Below are 21,318 nucleotides of genomic sequence, written 5' to 3'. Positions count from 1 at the left end.
TCATGTATATAACCATTTGTCAACAAAGTACGGGAAACTCAGATTACAACACACACAGCGGGAGAGTGATTTTCATCTCTGCTCAGGTAGACATTACCTGACATCCACTACACCTTTACATAGAACATATTTGTTTTCTACTATATTAATGTTATGAATGATTCAGATGTGCTCGTTGATGTGGTAATGTAATTTAATAGTATTGGGAATTGGCAAACAGCATTATTATATTATATTCATATAGTAGTTAAAATATGCTATAGGCCTTAATAAAATGGGCTGAAGTGAGATGAACTGAGTGAAAACATTATTTTATTAGATTAAACAGATAACGACTGCATAATTTGCGTTGAACATAGATGATATATCGTAATATTTGACATCGCAATGTTTGATATCGCAATACTCAGCATATGGCAAAATTCTTAAAATCGCAATACTATTGTATTGTGACTTAAGTCAGTCCCTTGTTATTTAATTTCATAAGCTATACCTTATTTTAATTATTCTTTAGTGCCAGGTTTAATGTTCATTTAACAATGACAGGCAGTGAGATTTTACAGTACAAGCAATGAACAGCATCTAGTGAGCATGCGCATAATATGTAACAATTATATACATTCATTCATAGATAGATATAAAGACAGAATCAAATAGCAATCATTCCCACTGAGACATCCTAGAGCCTAAATTGTTTTTTTCCATGAGGTCAGACATTGCCAACTCCGTTGAAACTCATACTTGTTAAATAACTGAATATATATTTACTATATTCTATAGTAAAAAACAAACAAAGCTAAAACACTAATAAAGCATCAAAGTGTTATTCATCAGTCTGGGATACAGTTCAGTACAGTGTATGTCCCGCTAGATTCTGCTACTAAATCACAAAGTTATCATCGGCTCAGGGTTTTCTACTTCTGCATTCTCTATCAGTTTATTGGTATCGACCACATCGGGCTGGGATCGTTCACTGTCGAAGTAGAGTGGATTGTCAAATGTGGGTAAGGAACGAGGAGACTTCTTGTAGACGAAGAATGCAACAACTATCAGCGTAGAACTGATCGTAATCATCAGCACAACTATCAAACTCGTGTGGACGCGACCGCGAGGATCCTGACCTCCGTGAGGTTCTGCACAAGCAAATAGATGTGGATTAGTCAAAACAATTTAAAATGTAATTCGGCTTTAAACATAATTTGTATTCATTACATGTTTTTGTGTACAAAATAAATCAAATATCATTCTTGTCATTAAATTATTAAAATACTACTCAATTTATGGAGATACGAAGAAGTAACTTACCAGGTTTTACTGAATCTACGGGACTCACTGTTTAAAGAGAAGGGAAAAGTGATCAGATAAATAATCTTTTTTAAGGAATACTTCCTGTTCTAATTTCCCTCTTATTCCAAAGGCTTTTAGAACAATGTGTCCACATGTATGAGGAGAACTGATGAAAACATCATCTATTTAAACCACATGGGGATGATGATCTTACCTTTGGGGGTTTTACAGATGTATGCTCTGTCGTGCCATCTGCGACCTGTCCTCCAAGTCCCACCTGAGGTTTCAATCTCTGCATAGTCATCGTCTGGCTCACCTTCAGCCCAGTTATTGTAGTCCATGACTGTTTTATCCAACCACTTCCATTCCCCTAGAGCCAAACAGAAACTTAATGTAATACTATTTGGATAGTTCGTCAAATCATGGTTTGATATCGTCAATTTGCCCCACATGTGTTGCAGAGGCCCTGTTAAGGTGTGTATGAAAAGTAAACAAAAGAACAAAAAACAATAGGGTACCCTGTGGTAAACACAATTAAAAAAAAAAGATATTTGAGCTAAAAATATTTTCTAAAATTAATAATTTTCCCATTTTAGTTCGTTTGTTTCACTTTCATCAGCAGGAACGTTGATTATATGACCAAATTGTTTCAATGTGCACATGCACGCACATGTGGATAACGGGTTAGACATTCCTGCAAAGGGTTTAACATTATTCCACTGACAGAAATCGTGTTTACAGTTTATTTGTGGGTGAATAAAGTACAGTACAGAAAAGAGTGCAATCATACCGTTATGAGTTTTGTACATGCCAACCCAGAAAGCGCTGTGGCCACCTTTAAATATTTCCACATTGCCTTGGATGAATTGTTGCTCCGCAGGATTTTCAATGCTAGTCAGAATTCCACCTTCACAACAAAAAACAGTCTGGTTGTCACAATTATGAACCACTATTACTAATTGCTGTTTGTTACACCGTACACTTGATTTACTCGAGATCTAAAAGTGTCTCTTACCATGCCGGACACAGCTGCTCGCTGCATTTGCCCATTCAATTTCATCGGTTACAAACAAATAGCAATGGCCCTTAAACGGCAGCCAGGTGAAACTCTGGTGGTGCTCCTCATTTGTGTCTTGAGGGCAAATCCCTGGAAAGATGGTTGACTCTGTTGGTGGCACATCTGTGGGTGACAGAGACAGTGATGAGGGGATTGTAATAACTTCCTCTGATCCATATCCAGGATTAATGCCACAGTATTGCATATGAGTGAATTGACATTTTTCACAAAGGCAGTGCTCATGAATTTAATATGAGAGGGTGGAAATCACAAACTCTCATCAAAGTGATTATAATGTTTGTGCATTGTCCATTTAATTCAGTTTTTTTTTAATATAAATTGACGGATTAAGTATTTATTCATGGGTTGAGAGAAATCATCTCCTACTTGAGCTGAAAACCCCGTTTAAAATACAGTTGGATTATCTGAAAAATGAATTTTCACAAAGCTGAAAACTGAAAGTGGGCAAGTTTTAGAATACACTGTTTTCACAGAACAACAACAATTGTTAGACTCTAGACTTGTAAAATGGCTTCTAGCCATCAGTGTAATTATTGAATGCAATGCTGCTTAACAGTACGCACAAAGAAGAAATGATGCGCCATCTTTAAATATAGATAGATTGTATTAACTCACCTGCGCTCCTTTAAAGCATGTCCTCTTTGTAATACTTGATGTAGTGTTTTGAAAAGCCAATATATTAACTAATACAAGCTTATTGCAGATACATTGGTAACTGTGTATATGTCGGCAGATGAATATCATGAAATTGCTGCACAGACAGGTTTAACTAGGTTTGAGGTCATTTAGAAACTGAACCATGGCATAGTTTGTCCATCAGATGGCACTGACAAATTGAATTTGACAAAGTAAAATGTTACACTTTTATCTTTGTCACAATCCTGAAAAAAAAAAGGAATATAATGACCAAATTGTTTAATGTATATTGTGATAACGGTATCTTCCTCAAAACCCAGTCTTGGTTGGACTATAGTACAGTCATTTAGAACAACATGAACATATTACCTGTCATACGTAGATCACAGCTAGGCTAGCAAGCTAAATAAAGTATATTGCAGCATTTACAGTATGATCAATTAAGCCTTCAGAAGTTGACACTCGGCATGACTGATGAATTGTGGATTGTATTAATTTACGTTGCCTGCTAACAACCGTACCTGTAGACTGCATGCAAACACTGTTCATGGTCGAATTGCAGAAAGCGGTCTTCCACTTTCCATCCACATCCAGGTACACACAAGTTCGTTCTCTGCTTGGTTCACCTTCAGCCCAGTCGGCAGAGTGCATGTGCCAGCCATCACTATACTTAAAATAACCGCTCTGAAAGCAAGAGGGATCAAATCAACATATTAATTCAGCGTGCATTGTAAATGGCTTTTTGAAATGTCTCTCTTTGCCAAATAGATTGAACAAATGTACACTTTTGTATGCCGCCACAGAGTATAGTCAGCTGTCTTGTGAGGCTTCTATGCCACGTGACACCACGGATAAAAGCTAATCATGTGTAGTTAATTATTTTTGTTTCAGTATTTTTTTTTCTGGAAGTAGCCGGTAGTCGTTTTTGTGCTCCAGTACAGTATTTTCAGTTGGCGGCAGCCTGCACCTGTTTGTTCAGTCCAATCCAAAGAGGAGCTTTGAGATTCATAGCCAACAGCTCGACGTAGGCTTGGGTCCACTCATTTCGAAGGCTCGCCAGGTTGGCTTTATCAAGTGCACAGTGTTTACTGGCCTCATCCCAGGTCAGATTTTTAGTGACAACCTTGATACTGTCATTTCCCAGATTTACATAGATGTTACTAACTGCTGGCTCTGGTTTAGGCTGGATATTTGGGTCTGTTGAGAAAAGATATAAATAGTTTTTATAAATTTTGTTATTACATTTTTACAGACAACTTTATTGACACAAGAACTACAGGTTGAAATGATGGCTTCCAATTTTCCAAATCATGTTTACTCTACTACATGTAATTTGAACTGAGGTCGTAAGACATTATATATTGAATGATTATTTTTTTTGAGAGAGAGAACAAACTCACCAAGATCTCGAAGACAGATAAATCCATTGGTGTCATTGCAGGCCTTAATTAACCATTTACCGGTGCCAAAGGAAGGACTGTGGTTCAACACAACACATTCGTCCTGGTGAAGGATGTCGGGAGGGGTTAGAAACCATTGCAAAGTTTTTGAATTCTTTGGAAAAGAGTTCAAAATATTTTCAATGGGACATCAAAGTTTAAAACTGCTGACTGGTTTACACTTGCAGTGGTCTTAACTGTTTGAGTGAGGGAGAGAGTAATTAAATGAATATATGAATGATTGATTTAGCCTGATGCTTTCCTTAACTCTTTGATGTTTGCTAGCAAGGGACTTTAGTCTGCTCTGTCATGACAAAAACTAAAAAGGAGTTATGTTTTACTTAAAATGTTGTCTTGGATATGTTACCTCATTCCATCTTTGATAAAAAGTCCCCGGACGGCGTCGGTTTTTCTAAAGAGCGGAGCAAGAGAAATAATAATTCTACTTGTTAATGTCTATTAAACGGTGACTCAACGCTAAGCTAAGATTGTGTGTACTTACAGAATAGCCCCAGTTGGTGTATTTCCTTGCTTTCCCATCAGTCCAGTAAAATCCATCTTGTTTTAAAGAACTTAAACCAACCCACAGGTCTGTAGTTGCTATTTCAGCCATATTGATGGTCAAAAATGCTGAAATTTTTAAACGTAGAAGTAAGTTTAAAGTTTAAAAAGAAATTTGCGTAATTTTGGCAAAATCTCCAACATAATATTTACAAAAGTTAAATAGAAATTAAATTCATCATTGTTTTTAAGGTCAATAATGAATTTTCACAATCTGTATTCACATTGTACACACGATTACGAAAAATATGTTCAAAAACAGTCGGACAAACCTTGCACGCGCCTTGTGGGAATTGAGGCCAAATGACCTCCCATGGTAATGCACTGTCTACTTGCTTCTTCCCAAGTGGCCCGCCGGCTACTAATGACACTGTAACACTACAAATGAAAAATTAAATCGTGAGTTTTCACTCCAACCAAACACTGGCCTTCTTTCATTAAGCGTTGATGACATCTGATCTGATCCTAAAACATGTCTGTGTGCTTTTTTTCAACTAAACTCTGTTTTTATAGTTTCTCCGTAGCCCTAAAACCATTATCACCTTCTTATATTTAAAAGAGGACTAGACTGTGTTTACATTTCGTGAGGAATGCATTTTTGCGTAAAAGCTTGTTGATAAATGCCATATTTGTGTTTGTTGTGTTTGATAATGTTACCTACATTTTTTTCATCTTTTGACCAATTTGTAATGCTCCAGTAGAAGGCATGTCACATCTTTAGTCTTTTCTTCACTCACTCTTTGTGTCTATTTGTGTTATATCTTTTATTTTTAAATTAAAAAAACAAACATGTTAAACAAAGATGTTTTACATGTGTAAAATGTTGAAAACCAAATGTGAATGTATCCCATGTAAAACAAACTTGTATGTAACTTCGTATGTGAAGTAAAATGGGTTTTCACATTTGATATATGTTTATTTACTTCACTTTATAAATAAAGTATTTGTATGCTTCAATTATTAGTTATATTTTCACAGATGCATGTACTCGGTATTGAAGATAACAATGAGTAGGATTCAAAAATAGAGATAGAAAGTAAGGTAACTGGCCCTGATTGCCCAAATGATAGCAAAACCCAATAATTGATAGATAGTGTTTTTTTCTCCCTTCATGGCATTAATGCATGTAAAGTTGCCATATGACACTATGACGAGCCTGTGTCTGCACCACCAATAAAGCAATAGTTCCAACACCTGCTTAAATAAGGGCATGTTATATGTGTACAAAAGACCAAGTTGTGTGGCATACTGTATTTTGAAAGTGGATTATTTGACCACTCAGGTATTGAATTACGGTTGTAAATCACACCTGGACAAATCCATTCAGTCCCAAATGATCTTTAATGAGAGCCAATGTCAACTTGTTGATGAGACTAAATGGTCAAGAACTGACATTTTAGAAGTGGCAGTGGAAGTTTTAAACTGGCGATCAGTGGACAGTGATTTCTGACCTTTGAGTCAAATTTGGTCCACTTGAGTGGACAGCCACCTTTGGGAGGAACTGTGGGGGCTGCAGTGGTGTTGACAGGGGCTGAGTTTCCTCGTTTACAAACGAACTGGTGCTCTTGGCCACAATTACAAGTACGCCAGAAGCCTGTAAGTACAGTGGAGATGCAATAATTAACATTTCACCAGGAACTGTTTTTATTTCGAGTAGCATATTGATCTTATCTAGAAGAGCTTATTGAGGGTTAATACTTTGTTTGATTTGTCAGTTTATAATTACTCACCCATATAGTAAGTCATAGTAACACAGTTCTCATTAAAGGAATTCGTATTTGGTTGATCTTCATCCCATCTTTGTAACCCCACTGGAGAACCATCCATCCACCTTAAAGCACACAGTTACATTGAATTATGACGTATAATCGTGCAAACAATAGTTGCTTCACATTCAACCTTTTTATCTAACTTGTTCCAACAGAGGACAAATGAAATATAGAAGTTACAATAAATGTAGCCTGGCAAGTAAAATAAAAAATATATATAGAAAACTGCTTAGAAAGTCAAATTGAAGTTTTAAATTAGTTGAAATGTCAGTACCAGTCATACTTAAAAATAATATATCATATAAGCAATAACTTAAATAAAAAGCGGTATAAATTTTACTCTACATATATACATGTGTGAGGGAAGACATATTGAAAGTAGTGCAAAGACATGCATAATGTAATCGGTAAGCCAAAGAGTTCTCACTAACCTACTTGAAATCAATGATTCACTGTATTACATTTTATGGCATTTATTACTCACCAAAATGACCCATCAAGATCCACTGACAAACCTACATAATATGACCCATAGCTTCTGGAAATCTGTGAACACATAATTACACAAGCTTTTAGACCACTTTTCTTGTAAACTGGCTTTCAATATGAATAAAATGTCTTGTTTTGCAAACCCCTAAAGAATAAAGAACTACCTGTTTCCATATGAAGACATTTTCATCTTTACTGTTGATAGATACCAAGTCTCCATGCCTCTGCTGACAGAAGTGACGAGCATCCTCCATGGACATCGTGTCTCTTTTAATCAAGTACTGACTCCCTCTCCACACAAGCCACCCATCTGAAGTGGTGTTAAAGTCTGCAAAGGTGTTAGAAACATATTCACAATTTGTGTTTTACTTTGATGTGTCTTCCTGGTATAGTACATCTTTTACAGCCTAATGTCTGTCAAATAAAAGGTTTGTGAATGATTTTTATTGGTACTCGCTAGAAGCTGTAATATTACTGAAGCCAAGTGTTGCTTTTTTGTTTAGTTTAGTTTTAAGATATATTGGTTTGGTTAAGTGGACCAATACGATTCTGTCTGTAAATCAGCTGACTAATGGAAAAGAAAATATTGAATGCTCACAGTTTCACTGTTTATGCCTCTGTGTTGTCTGAGAATTATGAATTCTATTTCATTTTTAAAGGCTGTTAATGACTCTTCTTCAATGCATTTCTTTGTCCATCTTTCATTTAGATTTGTTCAATTTGGATTTAGCAAAACATCTAAAACAGCCAATTGTAAGTATATCATGATCATTTTGATAATTGCTCATTATTAAAGTAATCTCAACTCAAAAATGTATGTTAAACCCATTCTAACCAGCCTTCGCTAGTTTCTCAATATGTTTGATTTCATGTTTCACCACGTTGTGTGTGTGTTTGTGTATTAACTTACCCACCGCGGTATTATTTGGAGGTAGTTTTGGAGTCACTCCTGTAAGGCCACAAACAAGTGTCAACTTCATGACGAGAGAACACAAACACAGCTGCCACTCTCCCCACTCTGACGTCTACTTTGAATCTCGTGCCGAAGTGAGTTTGCATTGATAAATATGCAAGACTGCCTTCAATAGTTTGATTATCAATATTTGATGACCTGACCTTATTTTTTACGAAAAAGAAAAAAAATCATGTAAAAAAAATCATATAAAATTATTTTCTTTTCAAATAGGTACATATATATATATATATATATATATATATATATATATATATATATATATATATATATATATATATATATATATATATATATATATATATATATAAAACGTACCAAAGGTTTACGTGCTCACTTAAAAATAATGCAGCAGGTCAATGATCTTAAGTATATAGAATGTCAAGCGGAGGGGGGGGGGATAAATATGTATCTCAGATTTATACATATTTTTTCTTAAGAGCAAACTAGGCCTACAAACAACAAAGGATGTATTATTACATACGCCAAACTTTACATTTTAGAAACATATATAAAATATACCTCTTAAAAAATGTATTGTATCCCTGACAAAAAAAACAACCTGTTTCAATAAGATGAAATATATTTTATTGTGCATGCCTGTATCTGAAGAGAACGTGTGCGTTTGCCAGTTGCAGTTGCAGTTAAATATCCCATAAATATCCAAGTTGAAGCGAAAATGTATTTATCATCCTAAACCATACATTTATCGCATTTATCAATTTATCGCACAGCTTTATTGGATGATTAATCATTGTGAACGTTGGCTCCTTTTGCCTGATTGTCCTGAGTTACTTAAGTTGTTAATGTGCTGCATCCACTGTCAGCACGCCTCTTTCTGTCTTTTATTGAAAACAATTTAAACTAATTAGAAAATAATTAATATCTGAACTGGTTACTGGACAGATAAAGCTAAGACGGATTAATTATGTCATTATTCAAGTCACATCAACTTTTTATCCCCACCTTTAGAGATGTGTTTGTAATAACAATATATCTTGTGGGAAGAATGGAGAAGTGAGTCAGTTTTTCCTGGATGAATGTTAAAAATATCTTTTCTTTAGAAGAGACAAAATTAACAAGCATTCAGTACACATTGTTTCAACTGTACCTGCACGGATCTGACACAGCCAGTCATTGTAACTCTCACAGTTTATATCGTTCCAGGACCCGACCTCATCCCAGTTATAGGTTCTGAATTCAGCACAAGATTCGTCGTTATTATGATTGTTTGGTTCTCCTTCCTGCCAGTGTTGGTAGTTTACCTTTGAACAGAAAGAAACAGCAAACCATATTGTATGTTATGATATATGTATATGTAAGTACAAAAATAAAGGATTCAATACAGATTAATTGTAAAAAAAAGTAGAGCACAGTTAACTAACCGGGGATCCATCACTCCAAACATAACCAGTGCTCGTGTCAGGAATATGAAGTCCAATCCAAGCTCTTCCATGTCTGCAGTGCACAAAGTTAAATACATCAATCTAACTTATTTTAGCACGTTGTTACCCTGTAACTGTAACTGAAATCGAAAAGGACTGTACATCCAAAAAGTACTCAAGTCAAGTCTTACAATAGTAGAATAAATGTTGTATTCTATTTCATCTTACTTTCATGTATTCACTGCGAGTGACCTTAAAATATTGACTTGTTTTCTGCAATCCACTTTTGTGCCTCTGTATGCCAGTATTTGTGATGTTTTAATCCTCTTACATACGGAGGGATATTTTTACTATATATTGTTTCATGTTCACTTGTGTCTGGTAAAATAGTATGTCACCGGCGCGTACCGTCCCACACGTAGCTCAGCGTCGGTGTGGATGCTGAGCAGGTCTCCTCCGATGGCCCTGCAGTAATCCCTGGCCTCATACCAGGTCTTCTCATTAGCCCGAGGCCCTGTGAAGAACTTGAACACAAGAGTGAACGTCTGATTAAAGTAGACCAGATATGTACAGCAGTAGAGTAGTTTACTTGTATAGACTTGTCTGAACAGATTTGTCTATCATACTAAGAGAAACTGACCCATTTCTAATCCTAGAATAAAACAAATGTCTGGCCAAGCAGAAACAAGCTGCAAACAGAACACTGACATGCTAGCTTTTGAATTAAACTAGTTTTGATTATGTACACATCCAGCAGTAATGGATCAACATTATTATTCATTTGGCAGGAGGCAGGTTCCAGTCTACCAGCCGAAGTCTAATATTTGCTCTGTTTTAGCTCTGTATTGGTCTCTACCATCTTTAAAAAAAACTAGTGCTAACACTTCCACGATGCTCACTAGCCGGTCAATAACTTTGTCTGTTTGCTGTTTGCTGCTGGATTTAGCACAAGTAAAATAAGTAAAATAATGTTATATTTACATAATAAAGACAAATGATGTAGCAATAAGAACATACATACAGTATGCTATGGTGATTGTGACCAGAAACTATTTGCAGGACATGGTTTTAACCTCTGGTTGTACCTTCGAGCAGACGTTTCTTGTTCCCACTCGAATCCAACCTTCCTCACACTTGGGAGGGGTTTGAGTCGGCGGTGCAACGGTTAGAACCGCTCCCTCTGCCAGGTGTTTGCAGATGTATTTCTCCTTGTTGGTGCAGGGCAGCCGATCCCAGAGGCCGGCCAAAATCCCAGTTGTCATGGCAACACAGCCCTGTTCGTAACCTTGAGTTGTTGAAGATAGAAAATAGTCAAGTGTAAGTGATGTAGCTCCTGTTGGTGCCTTCTATTTTAAAGATGGGGCTGCATCTCTCTCCATACCTGGCATTTCAGCGTTCCAGTGAGTGAACCTCACTGAATCTGTGTTGGTCCACACAAACTGATCAATGTTCTTCTGATTTGAGAGGCCCAACCAGAAGTATTTCTCTGGTCTCAAACCCACCAAGCTGACAAGGAAGGCATTGTCCACCCTGGAAATATTTACAATCGATGTGTTGTCTCATCATGTCAAACACTCTGTATAGCACGTCCACATACAGTTAGTTCACAGCTAATAAAAACACTTTGTGTTTTTACCCATTTGAAACATCAGCTAAGTAGGAATCTGAGGTCTTGCAGTCATCTTTTGCTTCATCAAACGTCTTTGTCTCTGTTCCGACTAAGTAGCAGTAGGAGCTATGTCTTTTCCACCCCTGTAGCAAAGGATTAGAGAGTTTGAGTAGCTTTTAAAATGCAACATATCCATTTCGTTCATAACAGACATGTATCTATGTCCAACTGAACATGATGTTGAACCAGTTACTTATATCAGGGTTATAATAGTTCACTAAGATTAGCCAGATGTTTATGGAAACCATATACCTGTTTCATAGATTGCATGTACATGTACTCACAGCTTTGCATCCTATATCCACATCTACTTCATCTCCGGTGCGTTCAGTGGCACTCTGCTTCATACAGATGAAGCCGTGTTTCTCACTACACGAGCGATCGGCCCAGTTCCCATTCTGCAAGAAGAATTGTAGATTGAATGGATGGGTGGACTAGAAAAAAACAAAATTAATAGAAAATAAAAGGAAAACTTGTCCACAGACCACTGATTTGTTATTGGACTAATATGTTTTATTTTTCTATCTATTTTCCAGAACCTGACACAAAAGTGTTCATAAGTAATCTACAAATAAATGTAGTTTCTACCAACAATTTGGAAATAAGAAAGAAATCGACGAATCTGACAAAAGGTCTTAATTTGATTGTTTGCTCAAGTTAAAATCAGTATTTTCTGTCTTTTCAGTATTTGTTGCACAAATCAAAAGGGAATTTTCAACAAAAAAATGGGTACAACCAAGATGTGAGTTGACCCTATGTATGACGTAGTTAGATATACATGTATGATGTATTCAGATATATATGTATGATGTCGTCAGATATACATGTTTGATATAAGAAGGTTACACTATTTGTGCAGCATCATGGTGCTCCTTACCTCTCCCCTGATGAGAACACAGTCATCTGAATCAGTGGAGACGGTTGGTTTCCCAAACTCCCAGCTGGTGAAGCTGACAGTCGAGTGGTCACTCCAGTCAAACAGCCCTTCTGTCTTTACGTCATTCAGTCCAATCCAAAGCTCATCCGTGGATGCTGCAGACGTGGTCATGGAGGAATGTGCCTCATGTCAACCAGTGGTTAAAATGTCACAATGGTATTAAAGATCTACAAAGTGAAATTAATTAAGCTATCGGTACCATAGGGACATTGGTAAACATGGTCAATTTTATACATTGAATCTGTCAGTATGTATTTTCTAAATTCTACTTTATGGAGAAATGAGCTGTATAGCGTATGTATTTGTTTATTCAATAAACTGCATTTCACCATCTTCCATACCTTTTTACTTCTGTAAATTCCATTAAAAAAAAAAAACAGCAAATATAGAAAGTCATTAATTAATTTCCAATTTAGAGATTCATGTTGATTTGTGTTGTTAATGATTTGAACGTGATCAAGAAAAGTCCCTTATATTCTACATAGTTTTGGGGGGTGGAAAAGTCAGTAGCCTCATTAACATATAACTAATAAGGTTCCCATTCGTCTCACTGTATTTCTTAGATGTTTGAAGTCTAAGTGTGCATGGACCTTCCCTTCCTATTCTGACCTTCTTTTTTTTAATCAGTCGACAGCAGAAACAGAAGGTTGGACATTATTCATGTCTATTGTCATCACTTACCAAATCCAAGTTGCGAGATGACAAAGCTCTGGTCCTCCACATTGCGGATGCTCACTAAGTCCCCGCTCTCTTTGCGGCACTCTTTCTGAGCATCAGACCATGTTTGAATAGTACGATGAAGGTGAAAGCAGTGGCCATTGTAGGGAATCCAAGGGGGTGAACAAAAACCCTGCTCGACTGATGATGAAAAGAACAAAAGATAAATGGGATTTATTGACTCATATCATACGGTGAACGTGTCACATAGAGAAACAATACAGTAGCCAGAGGAAGGTAGAATAGAGTAGAATGTGTGTCTGTACTTTGGGGAGGAGATGGCAGGGCCCCGTCTTTGTAGCATATGTAGCCCTGCTTCTTGATGCAAGACGAGCTTTGCCAGGTTTGCTCCCCAGCAGAGTCGAGAAATGCACAGTTGTGTCCCGGATTAGGAGTTGGACTTCCTAAAACAAGAGGATGATTTTAATTGAGATTCCTCCTTTGCTAGTGCAGATCCACATACATCACGTCCTTGAGAGTTTTCAGAACAATTGCATGTTTCGATAGTGTAACATTGTTGGATTGGTAGGGTCAAAATGAATAGAATACTGCATTTATTTCCACTTAACTGGATAAACTGACTAAGGCAACCTGGTTTCCTTGTAACTACAGTAAAATATGTTGATATCATAAGGTACACTGGAGTGAAGACTTACCTGTACTCCATCTCAGATAACGGAATGGCTTCCCATCAGACCACTGCCAGCCGTGTTCTGGGTCCAGGACCAGCCCGATCCAGAGTTTATGTTTCCCTGATCCCATTAGCGCTGTGTTTTTTTGTGTTTGTGTGGTTGAGAGGGGCGAAAAAGGAAAAGGACAGAGTAAAGCAATTGTTCCTCTTTTCCACATTGTTCCTCTTTTTCATTATTTTAAAACAAGTCAGCAGAAAGACAGATTTAACTGCACAAGTAAATATAGCGATTCACACAAAAAAACAAAAAGGGAAATTTTACAAGATTAATTATGAAATACCGTTACCGATACTGGTTTGCTCCATGTGTGCAAGAGGCAACAGTAGTAGTCATTTCATCAACCATTTCCTGTTTTTAAACTAAAACAGCTACAACCCTGTATAATAATGTATATTATTCATTAAATAAATACATTTCAGTTGTTTCAAATGCAAATAGGTTAAATTAAAAATGTTTTATAGGAAACTCCGGAAACATGGAGAACTGCGCTGTGAAAGTATCAAATGGACTGCATCTTTATCAGATCTTTTTTTTTTCTAAGGATGAATGCATTAAACATCAGTTTAAATAGCAATGTATACAAATGGTGCATGAGAAGTATAACATAATAATTCAAAACAAATGTAACTTTATTAATATATGTATAAAATAACCCTTCTATGTTGGGTCAGTTGTAGAAGCAGCAAACATCCACCAGGCGTCATCTTACCTGAGGCAAAAGCCTGCTGGTGAGGATCAGTGATGCTGAGCAGGGAGGCCCCCTGCTGTTTGCAGCTGGCTTCAGCCTGGGCCCACGTCAGAACCGACTGCGTGTTGACCTGGTAATACGCTCCTGTGACAGGGTTCTTTGACCAGTGTTCTGTGGCTGCGCATCAATACAGCACAATAGAAAACAAAGTGATTTTGTGATTTAAACAACACTGTATTACGTTGATAAACTAATGGACAACAATTTGTAGCATAATGTAATGCGTCCTCTGAAACAGAATGAATCTTTCTGAAGATGCATGCAGTGCTGGCATTTGGGATTAACATCTTAAATGCAGTACTCACAAGTAGTCGGGCAGTATCCAAACTGCTCACGTTCATATTTTGTATTAACCGCACACCAAGAGCGCTTTACTGAGGAGTCGTACGTCGTGCAGTCTCCAAACCACCGGTCTTTGTACAGGAAGGGAAACATGCAGATCTGACCAAACGCATTTCCATCAATGGTGTAAATCTCTAAAAGAAAAGAAAAGAAAAGATTGATCACTTTAAATCGTTTTGAATTGAACTGTCGCAAATAAGTTCAATTTACTTGTGACAGTAAAGTATTCTGCAAAGGTGTATTGTTTTGCTAATTGTTTTTAGGGCAAACCTAAACCATTTCTTCATCATACTCTTTTCTTCACTGTGATTGTCTTTAGACGTGCACAAACCAAACTCTAGTTCGAAGGAACTTGATAAATCGTTCAACTTGATCATACGTCACCTGGCTGCCGCTGAGAATCAGGTGTTTGATGAATCCGAGTACAATCATGCATATGTGCTCATGTGTCATGTTGTTCAGTTTAATACTGTACCTCTGTATGTTCTCGAACAAGCACCGCTGGACGTCCCTGTGATTGTGATCTTGTTATTGGGCCCGACGGTTCTTGAGAGGGCAATTGAATTGTCAGGTTTTATTTCAATGTAGAGCTGTTGGCCTTTGAGAGCAAGCATTGTTCCGTTCTTGCATTCCCACTTCTGAAGCTCACTGCTGTCTTCACAGTCATAGAGGCTTACTTCACTCCCCACACTTTTGCCCTGAGCTCCAAGGCACTTTTTGTTTGAGGTCGCAAAAAGACGATCCCCGGTTGTCCAGCGCATGTCTTGGCAGCGGTTGGATCTTTTTACCAAACAAAAACCAGTGGCTTTGTTATTGAGTGAGAATGGAGAATCTGAAGAGAATGAAAAGATGTAAAAAACAAAACATATCAGTTTCAATTATTTTTCACAAAATTATATTTGTATGTATGAATGCAATTAATGCTATATATATATATATATATATATATATATATATATATTGCATTAATTAATTTTCTTTTCAACTGGAGCTCCTCTCTCTTACAAACTAGAGATGCACTCAGAGCATCCTCCAAACTCAGTCTGTTGCAGAAGTGGTGCCAGCTCTTATTTAATTAAGCCCAAATGTAGATATTTGAAGACATTAACGTATAATCATACACAATACTATGAAATAGTTTTGATTTCAGTCCAAATATTCAGTAAAACTAATGTATGAAGACAGCTGATCTTTTGCATCAGTACCAAGAGATATCAGACACATACATACATACACATAAGAAAGCTTTAGTGCATACTGTACCATCTATTGTTGAACATGTTGGGATGAAGAGCACAAAGGCTGCTAGAGTTATCCTCTGGCTGAGCATTCTTCTGATAAGTCTCAGAGCAGGAGACATTGTCCACGCATTGCAAGCAGAGGACGTATGAGCATGAACATGAAAAGGAGGGAATCTTAATACCACTGACACCTTCTTTTTTTTCTTCTTTTCATTGAGAAAGTGTCATGTTTCACATTTCAGCATTTTGCTACTGGTAAAAAGGGGGAGTTGGGACACAAAAACATACTTCCAAATACACACACACACACACACACACACACACACACACACACACACACACACACACACACACACACTTGCTTGCATAGAGGTCACACCCCCTAAAGAGCAATTTTTTTTAAAAAGAAGCTCCATTCACTTCCTGCGCTGGAACAAACTGATGTGCAGGAGATTCATGCTAAACATGACTCATGAGTCAATAGTCCACACGCATTGAAAGAGACACATTTCCAGGCTTATAGTAGGAAGCACTATATCTAATTCACTGTTCAGTGATGGCATATGTATGTGGATCACTAATGTAAAAAACAAACACGCCATCTTATTAGCTAAATCACTACCACTAAGCATGGATCAATGTATCAGTATGTGGCTTCATGATTATGTATTTGATGTTCTTAAGACTGTTGAGCCATTGTATCTGTTCTATAAAACTCTTATAGTGGGAGACATGAGAAGAAAATATCAGCCCGATCAGCTGAGTATGTAGTCGAGAGACAAAAAACAGCCTGACACTTTGAGTCCATTGAACAGCTCCTCAACCTCTTAGTAACTTTAAAGCAACTCTATATATATATATATATATATATATTATTTTTTTTTTTTTTTTTAACACCCCACTGAGTTTAAAAAAAAACTAGAGGAATGCTTTTCACTTTGCTTTTTTTTAATGCTTTTACTCTTTTCTGTGTAGCATCATTGGACGAGGCTACAACTACAAATGGGATCGGTTGTGCAACCTTGTGTTGCAGAAAGACAATAAATGATCCTTGAACCAGCCCAAACACCTTAGCAACTGTTGTGCAACAACTTTTAAGAAATCGCAAACCAACGCCTTGTAAGAAATAAGCAATACGCTGGTGAGTTTTGCTTTTCAAGCGCCCATGCTTGCGTTACAAGGTGGTTGAAAGTCACAAATTTGCTGAGAGTCTAGAAATGCCATGGTACCTGGAAGGAAGCACAAGATTACTTGCGAGCTTATTAGAGCGAAGTGATGTTGCACTGTTGCTGATGAAGAGAAAACGTTGTGCATCCTGAGTGTAGCAACACAACATCCTGTTTGGGGGCAGAAGCATTCAGATGCTGAGGTTGGTTCTCCAACTCTTCCTTTACATCTATCATAGCATTTTGTATTTTCACTTCCTCTTTGGTTATTCTCCTTTTTGGCGCGGAGGGCTGTGCTGAAATATGAACTTTTGTGACTGCAGTGATTGTTTTTATGAGGCCTGTACGTAGGACTAGTGCAGTTTTATATACTGGTCTAGTTTTGAGTAACTTTATCCCACATTATTCAGATAAATCTCTATCTAAATATGTTCAGGGTCATAAATGGTGAAGAAAGAAAGATGATGTGCTTTTGTATGTTGTCTTTGATGCAATCAACCTGCCAGGCCCTGCATATGAAAATGAGCCTGTACAGTTAAATCTGGCACATTTACATACTGGTTCATGTTAATAATGTGCATTGTCCCTTCTTAATTTAAATAAACACAACATTTTACAAAAAAGTGGACAGCTAGCCCTACTCACTTTCACTGCTACTTTCAGGGTGCTGCAAGCTCACTATTGGAACATGCCATCAGATGAACACTTAAAACCACAATAACTCCAACCCAAACCAAAAACTGATCCACACAAAGCGAAAATGACTAGAACATAGCTCTCGTCCCCCAAAGGTAAAACAAAACTCATCTACTCCAAATGTATAATCAATAAAGGCTCTGTGGGGCAAGTTAACAAAATGCCATGTGCACCAAGAGCATTGTAGTTAATACTGTATATAGATGTATAAACACACATTTAACATAGCTTGTAGTGGCTAAATTCAAATGAAAATGGCTTTGCCCCTCTCTCACATTAAATTAGTTATCACCACCCACTTTCTCTGCACCCCTTTCAGTCCACAAACACAAACATTGCTCGGGCTTTGTGATAATTGTGAGATGATGTCGGTTGCATTTGCTGGACACCTGCACACCTTACAGGTAGAGCAGTCAATTACAGCCCCTGTAGAGGAAAGAGGAAGAGGATGTTGATGAGGGTTTTGGATTGAAAAGTAGCAACCATTGTTGTTGGTTTTGTGCTTCAGAAGCTTCATGAGCACATTTAACTAAATGATCACTACATCATACTATGAACTGGCTCTTGACCAGTTAAGCTGCATACATAGTAGTTGTGTGGTGTTTTGTGGTCCACGCTATTCTCTGAGGTTTGAGCCCATTACAGTACTCTGCGACCTAGAGTTGTTTGACTGCTGATGAACAAAGTTATTATAAATAGTTATTTCTCTCTGTTTTGCAGAAACTGTGTTGACCTCATGCATTGCAACTAGAGCATTGAGTATCTCATATTCTTGGTATTTTTATATCCCAGTTAGAAAGTCAGATAAGGTTCAGTCAAGCTTTCCCACCTTCATTTTAATATTGCTTGTGCCAAATTCATCAAATACTTTTAGTTAATGCTATTTATTTGAATTTACATGTATGTGTCTATTCATGAGAGGAACATCTCAAACTAATTCCAGGTCAAAGTTCACTCACATTAATATTTCTGAAAATAAAGAATAAAAAAATCTTTACTGTCATCTGGAATATCTACAGTAACATTAGGTAGTGTGTGTTAAATATGTCACAGCTTTACTGAAGTAACAGTCGAGAGATAAGCAACGAGGAACATAAAGACAAGCGACGGAAACATATTGCAGTTCACTGAGAACACTCTGAACTTTAAGCTTTGAAGGGTTTACCGATAAGGAACAACAGCCTGAGCTCAATTGTTGTAATAAAAGTTGCTCTCCAGTAATTCAGTCACACACTGTTAATCAGAGGGTTGGCTGGGGGTATAGGTCATGCTTTGAGGATATTTACCTTTTCTTTGGATTTTCTTGCCATGTGTCATGTTTCTCCAGACATGAAGCAATTATTTTTTCTGCTGTCAGGTAAGGGTCTTCATAGCTAAATACTATCTTCAAGGTAGTGGACATTTTTAATGTGAATGCTGGTTGAATAAAGAGTGTAGAGATTAGGGAGAAGTCGCCACAAGTTGTCTGTCACAACTTGTTCCAGGTCAATAGTGTTTGTGCATTTCCCTCTCAAATGTATTTCTTCTTACCTCTTTGTAACACAAATCTCTTCACAGTATTGTTGGTCATCGTGTCTTCTTCTCCTGATGGGTTGTTCAACTGCACATCTGGAGAAGTTCTCCCTGCCGGACTCGTCTGTGATTTTAAGACGGACTGTGAAGATGGCTCAGACGAGGAGTTTTGTGGTATGCTGATGGGAACATGTTTTTCAAGTCAAGTCTAATTTAACTTTTTTCTAACTAAAAGTCACCAAACGACATTAGACTATTAACACATGTGTATTTAGAATGCGGAAGTTGAGATCTGTTTATTTCACAAAATCAGTGAATACTGTCTGATTACATTTGTACTCTATTGCTCTATTCTTATTAAGGGGCATGTGTCTTTGAGTATCACTCCTGTGGTTGGAAAAACATAATTTGTAGCTCCTACTGCTGGAGTCGGCAGATGGCAAACATCACCTCAATACCTGGACTGGACCATACCACAGGAAGTCCGTTTGGTAAACATTAACCTTCTGCCATGTTTCATTTGTGTAATTACTTTGTTGATAATACCTGTAAAACGGATACGGTCACATTTACAATCTGTTCTAAAAATGTTTTATTAGAATACAAGATCCAGCCTTTGATGATAATCTTGTTATTGGATATTTGTCTGCTGGATACAGGACATGTCATGCATATAGATGGAAAACAAGACGGTTTTTTGTCTTCGGCTGAATTGGAGTATTTTGTTGACCACCTGGCAGCTCTGGGATGCCAGATGAGGTAGTAAAAACATTACATTTTATTCAAGCTTTGTATATCAATATCAATTCATGCTTTTTCATAAATAGATATGTCATTAATTGACAATACATTTCAATTATGTCACAAGAATTTGTTTTGAATTTCCCATATATCCCGCGCTAGCTGTTGCCTGCTTTTTTTCTGATTTGACTGTCAATGTTTTTTTCAGCTTCTGGTACCATATTTACGATAGTTCATCATCATCATCAGCATCAACCTTTAAGGTAACAATGATCAGAGGCAGCACTGAGGAAGACTTGCTACAGCTTTCTAAAATTAACACAGACGGTTGGGAGAATGCCACAGTTTTCATTGGAAATCAGCCGGGAGGATACAAGGTAAGGTTTGTTCACAGACATAGCCAGATCAAACTGTTGTACATAAATCTGCTTAGAAATCATAGACAACTTACACCTCTTACAACTGCAGAACTTGCCTGAGAATCATTGTGTTTAAGTTTTCTTCAGCATCAAAATAATCCAGTGATAGTTGTCTTTATGTTCATTGGTTTATTGTGAATAGAAACTGCTAATCTATTGAATTGTTTCTTCTTTTAATGGTAACAATTGCTAACATGTTAACAAACGGGCTAAAATAACAGGGCTCAAGTTATTACCCTAGTTAGGTTTTACTTTTTAAACCCTGCTTATTTTTTATTTGTTAATACTAGCTATAATTGAATTCAGATTCACGGTGTACCTATCCTAATTTCTGAAACTTGATTGTACCTCTACATTTATTGTATCTTTATCTGCTTTGTTTCCTGTTCTTGTATAACAACTGATTTCACTCTGGGGGATCAATAAAGCACCTTAGATTTCATTATTTTACTTGGCATGATGTTTACTTGCTGGGTGCATTTCCCTGAATAGTTTTTTGTTGCCATACACACACACACACACACAGCAAACCCAGGCCAGGTGGTACTCAGAAATGGGATGGTTATTTGGGTCCATATATCCATATATCCATATATATATATATATATATATATATATATATATATATATATATATATATATATATATATATATATATATCCAAGGCAAAATGAAGCTGCCATATACGGATGTTGGAGGATTTGTACTTGAAGTGTGCTGAAAGGCAACAGTGCACATATATACAATAAACAGGGAGTGGACAACGCTGGGTGATCAGTAGAGGCACATTTTTCACCGCGGATGAAAAAAAAAAGATTCTT

At 37.0% G+C, this 21,318-nt stretch overlaps 1 protein-coding gene across 1 annotated transcript; it reads right to left on the bottom strand.

Moving 5' to 3' along the window:
* Positions 1-186: 186 nt before the first annotated feature.
* LOC306734966 (macrophage mannose receptor 1-like) lies at positions 187-16,082 on the bottom strand (the record flags this gene model as incomplete). Its single annotated transcript, XM_079216382.1, has 31 exons — positions 187-1,133; positions 1,306-1,332; positions 1,502-1,657; positions 2,078-2,194; positions 2,303-2,467; positions 3,523-3,685; positions 3,969-4,198; positions 4,402-4,504; positions 4,808-4,852; positions 4,943-5,070; positions 5,274-5,379; positions 6,453-6,595; positions 6,732-6,832; positions 7,255-7,316; positions 7,424-7,587; positions 8,170-8,208; positions 9,344-9,497; positions 9,618-9,690; positions 10,026-10,141; positions 10,703-10,902; positions 10,999-11,147; positions 11,254-11,369; positions 11,571-11,684; positions 12,164-12,318; positions 12,905-13,081; positions 13,207-13,344; positions 13,597-13,707; positions 14,342-14,497; positions 14,686-14,856; positions 15,198-15,554; positions 15,986-16,082. 31 exons carry the CDS (start codon positions 16,080-16,082, stop codon positions 886-888), a joined length of 4,281 nt encoding a protein of 1,426 aa, XP_079072508.1. The 3' UTR covers positions 187-885.
* Positions 16,083-21,318: the final 5,236 nt, after the last annotated feature.

This window comes from Taurulus bubalis (genome assembly GCF_910589615.1).
Source record: "Taurulus bubalis genome assembly, chromosome: 1".
In the NCBI taxonomy this organism is placed as follows: Eukaryota; Metazoa; Chordata; class Actinopteri; order Perciformes; family Cottidae; genus Taurulus; species Taurulus bubalis.
This window is presented reverse-complemented; position numbering and strand designations above follow the sequence as displayed.